General features: G+C 43.0%; 1 protein-coding gene across 1 annotated transcript; it reads right to left on the bottom strand.

The window, feature by feature from the left end:
• Positions 1-3,772: 3,772 nt before the first annotated feature.
• Positions 3,773-7,326, bottom strand: LOC105930728 (potassium voltage-gated channel subfamily F member 1). Its single transcript, XM_012869072.3, has one exon. The coding sequence runs from the start codon at positions 7,113-7,115 to the stop codon at positions 5,613-5,615; it is 1,503 nt and encodes a 500-aa protein (XP_012724526.1). The 5' UTR covers positions 7,116-7,326; the 3' UTR covers positions 3,773-5,612.
• Between the last annotated feature and the right edge of the window lie 692 nt (positions 7,327-8,018).

The following is an 8,018-nucleotide window of genomic DNA, read 5'->3' as shown; positions in this document are numbered from 1 at the left end:
TGTAAACACCGTCACGGTACAGACTGAAATAGACGTCTAAAGCAGTCACGATTAAAAGCTGAGGGTCAGGGCCCAGCTCTCGGTTTTGTAAAAAGTAAGGGGTATTGAGAGGATCTCCTGGAGCTAGATCAATTGGGCGTAGAATCGTTACTAGAAAATGATTGCTGGAATAGTTATAAATGTACGAGTGTTTGTGTTGTTAACACCTGCTTGTTTGACCTCCGTTCGCGTACAGTGTCAGCCACATCAATCTAATAATATCTCCTGCTTCAAAGAACATTTTTCACAGTAAACCTAATTTGAGTAAGCTTATCCCGCCTTGAGAAATTGCAGCTTTCCGTAAAATCACAATACCTATAAAAGATAATGCATCTGGTCTTTTTTTTTTACTTTTTTTATTCATACAATATTTTTTTTTCCGATCGCTCGCTGTTAACTATTGAGGAACTGTGGCAAACAGTGGCATCTTAGGATCAACAAGTCTCCATAACAACCATTAGAGGCAATAGACACTCTCCCCGCACTTTGCGTTTAGGTTCGTCTGGGTTCTGAGTTCTGTGTTCTGATTTGTATATTTTGAATTATCCTTGTGTTTGATATTCAACCCTTGTTTTCACAGCGTTTACCTGTTCTTAGTCAGTTTCCCTGTTTCCTGCATAATCAGTTAGTGTCATTCCCCAAGCCTCTATTCACTTGGACTCCCTGCTGTCCTCCACAGCTACAGTCTGTTATTATTCGCTCAGCCTGTTTCTTCTTTCCAGTGTTCACCTCCCCAGCATGTTACCCTCCAGTTTTCAGCCAGTCTTTTTTCAGATCCTCCTGTCATCTACCTATACTTTAGCTCCTTGTCATTCTGTTCCACTTCCTGTTCCTCTCGCGTTACAAGTCAGTTTCGATTGGTTTTGACAAAGCCTCATCTGTTCTACCGTCACAAACATAAACATGTGGAGTTTGACAAGTTTGACTTTAACAAGGGCGTGCGCGATATGACAGCAGCCTGCGTGACACTGCACTGCGTTACTTGTTGCCTCAGGAGAATGGTTGTCCAGCAGATCTGGCAGACACGTCAGTCCATTAATAGATGTGACGGCAAATTACAAGCGTTAATGTGCTTGTTATCAGAGTCGGATGCCGAAAAGAGGGAAAGGGGGAGGAGGTAAAGGAGACAGCAGCGCAAGCTCTTATGGCCGGGGAAGAGAGCAGAAGAATCAGACTTCTGCAGCAGCAGTCCCACTGCACCATTCCCAGAAGCTGCATAAAACTGCTTGAAATTTGTTGTGGGTTGTCTTTTAGTTCTGGTAGCACTAAAATTGCGGTCGTAGCATCTCTCACTCTGCTGGACCAGAGACCATTGGTTCAAGCTCACAACCAGAGATTTTCTTTCACCATGAGAGATTTCTTGCCAAGACAGCTGACAATCACAGATTGAAGCCCGGCTTTAGTCAGATGGGACTAAGACTGAGCTTTTTGGCGACAAACACTTGAATGTGTCGTGCATGAAGCAAAGGATACATTTGTGCAAAAGCGCTCCAGTCTTATGAACTTTGATACGGAGAGAAGAAGCCGTGTCCTACTGACAGAAAATGGCTTGTACTATGTTATAACAGCCAGGGTGCCAGTCATTTCAGCGGATGTGATTTTATTAAAAACAGTTATTTGCAAACATGGTAATTCTTACCCAGCCTGAATAAATGTCCGCATACTAGCAGTCAGACTATTCTACAAACTGAAGATGTGAAAGTAATTCAAAAATGAATTATTTTCAGGCTTTTTAGTCATTTTTAACAAAGACGCCTACAATGGCCACGGTCTCAGGGTTCTGCGACTGCTATTTTTTAGTTGGACAAGCTCTCCTTCAAAGCACCTGTTTTTAAGAGGAAAACATTAAGTGTTGGTTGTAAAGTTTTTATTTTATTTTGTTTTTTTGTGAAGAGATAATGAGCATTTTTTTTCCCCTGCTCTGACTTATCTTAAACGCCCACATAAACGCAACAAATGAGCAACATGTGGGTGTTGAAAACTTGTGAATAGCAAGCAGATCACCGCAGGTCACTGCGGAGTACATCGCACGTGACCACAAGGGTAGCGACGAAAACAGGCCAGATTTGAGCGAGTGCGAATCGTTTGTCTGCTCCTGTGGGTGGGCGGTGGACAGGAGAGAGAAGTGACGGTTGGACACACATGCGCTTGTGTGTCTAAATTTGAACTTGATAGAGCACGTGTGTGTTTGCATGTGCATCTGCTCTGAGGGAAGCATTGTGCTGTTACACAATGGATGCTTTTCACATTCCTGCCTTCACCTGTCAGTGCCAACAAAGACCCTCTACTCAGGCTTTGACATGTGTGAATCTGCTGCTAGCCAGAGGAGATAGCTGTGGTGTATAGGACGTGAGTGGGTGGACAGCCTGAACAGTCCCCCCTTCCCTTCTGACCACCTTCATGTTCTCGCTTTCAGGCTGCAGAGCGCGAGACTTAGAGCTCAGCGGAGAACATCCCCGAAGAGGGGGCGGAGGAGTCTTTCTTTTCCAAACTGACATGCTGTAAAAGGGACAATTGCACAAAACCTGTCAGTCTGGGAGCGTCAGTGTCCTGTTTTCATGTTCATGAATTATGTTAGATTCATTTGAAGTTTCATAGACTGATAGATATACAAAGGTATTTGTTTGTTTGTTTTGTTTTTTTTTTATGTTTTAGTTATTTCCGTTGTTTGCCAAAAAAGAAAAACAAAACAACACAGAAGCGTAAAGAAAGAAATTTCAAAAATAAACTCAAAGCAACCATGAAGGTGTAGGTTGAAGCAGCAAGACATACTTTTTTTTTTTTTCAGATTGCAATATGGAGTCTTCTCCTTTGACTTTCTCTTTGTCTTCTACTTCTTCTTCTTCTTTTTAAATAATACTATCAACAAGTAAACAAGAAAACACTAGTAGTAAAATTACACCTCACTTATAGGAGGTGTTTTTCTACAGGCTGTCAAATCTCTGTAGAGTTGTACATGCTTTGAGTTCATTGTAAAAATAAATTCCACAGATTTAACCCCAAACCCCAGATTTTTTGCTAATATTTGCTTTTTTGTGCAAACCTTTTGTGCGTGCGTGCGTGTGTGCGTGCGTGCGTGCGTGTGTCCGCTAAAAACTGGAACCATTGAAAAGCCGATCAATTTTGTATTTTTTTTTTTTTTTTTTGCAATAATGCCCTTTTCTGGTTGCTATTGGAGGTTATTCTGACATCTGATTAAAATGTTCTGAGAATGAAGAATTGTTAGTCAGGAGCACATTTTTTTTTCAATATATATTCTATTTTTTTATTTTAATCAGTTCACATCCACTCATCAGCCTTCCTGCCTTAGTTCACAATCAGGCTTCTAAATGGTAATGCCTTCAGTGTTTGCATCTCTACCACATGGCAAAAATCATCTTTTCCCTTGCAAAGAGTGTGAATTTAATGACTTAAATCTAAAAAAAAAAACTGTGCAAAGGTGCACGATCTTTGCATGAATCGTGCCATGACATGTCGGGCTTTGAAGTATCCCCACTGAGCCAGTTAATTGTTAAAGTGACGGTTCTATTTGTGCAGCAAATTCAATGCCACTCAGACTTGTCAGTGTAGGAGTTGAGGCATTTCAAAAGTATGAGAAATTCCCATTTAAAAATGGCACTTATCAGGACAATTTAGAAACCAGGGGCACAAAGCCAAAAATGCTGCATTCAAGTTTAATCACAATAAAGTGCACATTCCAGGCAGCTGTTAGTTTTTTATGTTTTTTTTTTTGTTTTTTTTGACAGATCTTGTTAGCACACAGCCTTATGTTCCTTTGGTATTTGATCAACCTCCCAGTTGTTGCTTCTTTCATCCATGAACTTCAGTTGCACCTCGGGAGAGCGGTGACAGGTACTGCGGAACACGAACTAACCCTGCGGAGAGAGGAGTATTCCGAGCTCCTGAAATCTACTTAACAATAAGTCTGACACACCTGCTGTCAAAACTCCTGTACATTTATTTTCTTTATGATTTCACCCCCACATTAACACAGAAACATAAACCACACTGGTGTAGTCACAGGCAGCAAACAGAAATGATCCACGGCTCCAAGCAACTTCAGTGAAATGTACAGAAATGTATCACAAGCTTAAATCAGTCTGCTTTTTGTTGTTCTTTTTCTACACTTATCATGAATCAACTTGACATTGTTTTTCCTTTTTTCTATTGAACAATCTGCCACACAGGGGGGAAAAAGCTACAGAGCAATCTACAGTATAAGTGGAATTTAGTTGTGTGGGGGCGTTACATCACAACAAATATGTGTTTGCGGGCACCACATGGATTCTGCTCAGGTTGGAGGGATACTATGGGTGGGTGTGGGCTCACCCAGTGCTTCATGCATGGGACCAACCTGGGCTTACAAGATAAACCTGATTTCTGGAGAGCCAGTTTGGCATCCTGAAAGTGAAAATAAGTCCAAAATAGATGAGAAATCTAACACCCACATGCATCGAATCCCACGTCGGGCCCATTTTCACCCCTTGTTCCACCAATATGGGATCCAATATATAAATATTGGCATGTATGAAGTGACTAAAAGGGGAACACATAAATCCATGGCTATATGACGATGTATAGATAAGATCAAATAACAAGACGGCATCATGACCCATGCAAGCAATCTCCCATGAGCTCCGTTTTTACCCCATCTCCCACAGGCTACATATATAAATGCTAGCTTCGATAAGATGCCAAAATGGGGATCAGAACCCCTCCGCAAACAGGGGCTCACTGCAATAAGGCGAAGTACTGATATAGTCAAGTTGCCTTTTAACAGTGAACCGATTGCTACTGAGCAAGGGGTTTACCATTTCCAGCTCATATGGGCCCCATATAGAAATTTTAGCTGGGGTAAAACGCCTATTCAGGCGAAACTACTTTTTAAAGCAGAACCCTCTCTGGAAACATTAGTCCCCTGACAAAAGGCGAATTATCGGTTTAGGCAAATGACATGAGGCGATTGTGTGACCTACAGCAAAAACCATCATTTTCAGCCAATTTCCACCCCACATGGCTCCCGTGCTTAAATGTTTACTGATAACATTCCAACAAGGGAAAAACTGGCTGTTCATAAAACACACTCCCTATGAAAAGGCAACATTTAGATTCCCGGTTCCTACAGCATGGGTCCCACTCCACATGTAAATCTTGGCCACCTAGAAGGGGAAAGCTGGCTGTTCAAACAGAACCTCTAGCTGGCAAATAACATTCAGCGCAAAAAGACAGAGGCTTAACATAACCTACAGAAAATCTCTTCTGGGACCAGTTTTTTAGGTAATGTTCTACCCATATGGGCCCCATATGTAAATGTAAGATGCCTACATGGGACAAAACTGGCTGTTCGAGCAGAACCCATGTGCAAACATGGCTTCAATGCAAAAAAGGCAACGTTTATCAAGTCCAAAGCTAAAACATTTTTCTATTTCATCTTTTTATCAGGGTGGGGATATTCTCAAATCTTCATTCCATCTCCAACACATATTTAGCAGTTCAAAAATGAGTGATTAATTAGATCACGTTCATCTTCTGGATGCTTTTTCTTATCAGATGAAAAAAGTTTTTTTCCAAGTTTATGATATGAAATATTCTGAAGCCTCTGCTGTGCTCTCAAAGCTAGTCTCCAGGCTTGCTGTCGGCATACTCGGCCCTCCCCTAGGGTCCTTCAGCAGAGGTAAGTATGTGTCGCTGTGACAGGAGCTCATGGAAGAGTCCCAAACCCCAGCACGGCAAACATGTTCGTGGCGCTCTGGCGCAGCCCTCAGTTCGCCTTCACTGGAGCGCAGCGCCATCAGTTCAATCTCATGCTTGGCTGCGGTATCCAGCACCTGTTGCTTGTTGTAAAACAGCACAAAGTTGTTAATGATGGGGTGTATGGGCAGCGCAATGGCGATGACACCGCACAGAAAACTGATGGCTGCGTTACAACGACCCAAAGTGGTCTTAGGGTACACGTCCCCGTACCCAACAGTGGTCATGGTGATCACAGCCCACCAGAACGACTGCGGGATGCTGGTAAACAGCGTGTCCGGGTGGTTCTGCTCCATGGTGTAGCCCAGTGCTGAGAAAAGGAAGACCCCGACTCCCATGTACATGAGGAGCAGCCCGAGCTCTTTCAGGCTGCTCTTCAATGCAGATGTGAGCGTCTGAAGTCCGGAAGAATGGCGCGCCAGCTTGAAAATGCGCGCAATGCGCATAATGCGCAAAGCCTGCACCGCCTGCTGCACGTTGGCCAGCTCCATCACTCCCGCGCCGAAGGAGGTCAGAATCAACACCACGAAGAACGGCATGATCGCCATGAAGTCGATGATATTCATGAAGGACAGGACGAATTTGATCTTGTTTGGAGAGGAGATCAGACGCAGTATGTATTCAATGGTGAACCAGCCGATGCACACCGTCTCGATGACCTCCAGAGTGGGGTGCTCAGTGAGGTTGCCCTCTGAGTCCTCCACCTGAAGCTCGGGGATTGTCCCGATGCACATGACGACGGATGAGATGAGGATGAAGATGAAGGAAAGTATGGCGATGACGTGCGCAGGCACCGAGGACTCCGGCTTCTCCATCAGCCTCCAGAGGGACGTCTGGAAGCGCTGGCACCTTCCCGCAGACGGGTCTCCCTCCCTGTCCACCAGGATAGTTCTCACTCTCTCTGCGATCTCTGCAAGTTCATCCTGGACCTCTTTAAGTTGGCATTTACAGCATTCATCCAGAAAATCGGCGCCGATTTTCCAGAAGTCCATCTCCTTCATGAAACAAATTGGGCAAATGCCCCTTTTCATGTGTATCTCTCCGTAATAATACAGCTCAACTACACACTTAAATGCTTCGGGGTCCCTGTCAAAATAAAATTCCCCAGTGTCGGGGTCATAATCGTCACACAATAAGGAAATTTCTTCAGGTGACTTCAGAGAGCAGTCCACCAGCTCTGCCAGCCGAGTCTCCGGGTAACGATTCAACACGTCCCCATACAACACCTGTTTCACCCCGCCGATGTTCACCACTATCTCCGCCTCTTCACTCGCTTCAGAGCCGTTGCAGTCCGCGTACCGAGTCCTCTGAATTCCCCACATCATTCAAAAGATCATCCACTCCAAATTTGAATGGGATTTCCAAAGAAATGCCACCATGCGCACTGGCGCGCTGCCTGTTGCCGATGGGAATCTTTAAAATCATATATTTTAATTATAGAAAAAAAATCTGTTTTCTCAGACGTGACTGCAGCATGAAGTCCTCTCAGTTCCATGCAGCCCTGTTTGGCAGTCAACAGTGCGCCTGTGCGCGCTGAAAAAGTTGGCACTGGAGTGCGTATATTGTCAAGTTTGGACTGTTTAAACCCCTACTTCCGGGCTGGAATTACAAATTAAAGCACTCAAATGCAATTAAAGGGTTCATATATAGGTGTTTATTGTGAAATGACTATCCGCCACTTAAACAAAAAAATGGCACATGGTCTCATAATTAACATGAGTAAAAGAAGCAATGTCATAAATATTAGATTGCAGTGAGCTGCTGAACCAGAAACCTCACACTTGAAGAACATCAAGATACAAATGAGAGCTGGAAATTACAGATCTTTTATTGTGTTAAAACAATCAACCGACATCTACTGTCTTCTTTTGAGTTCAAGTGTGCACAGCACTAAAGTAGATAATCATATACAACGTGTTATCAGTATGGTATACAGACCACATTGTGGGATTTGAAGGTTAAAAATTCAACAAACAAACCCCTAATTGTTAAATTGAACGTTATAAACATGACATTCAAAGTCTTAATAAGGTTATTAGAACTCACAAGCAATCAGAATTGTGACCTTGTACAGCAAAACTTGGACTTCTGAATCTCTTTAACAATGAAATTATGAATTTATATCTCAGAATTATGCAGCATTTCACTCAATATTTGATTTCAATATCGTAAATTATGGCTTTGAATATCAAAATATGTTTTTAAGTCAAAAATATAACGTTCTATCC

The sequence above is a fragment of the Fundulus heteroclitus genome, chromosome 15 (assembly GCF_011125445.2).
Source record: "Fundulus heteroclitus isolate FHET01 chromosome 15, MU-UCD_Fhet_4.1, whole genome shotgun sequence".
NCBI classification, from domain to species: Eukaryota; Metazoa; Chordata; class Actinopteri; order Cyprinodontiformes; family Fundulidae; genus Fundulus; species Fundulus heteroclitus.
The sequence above is the reverse complement of the archived record's forward strand: the minus strand, read 5'-3'. Positions and strand labels throughout refer to the sequence as shown.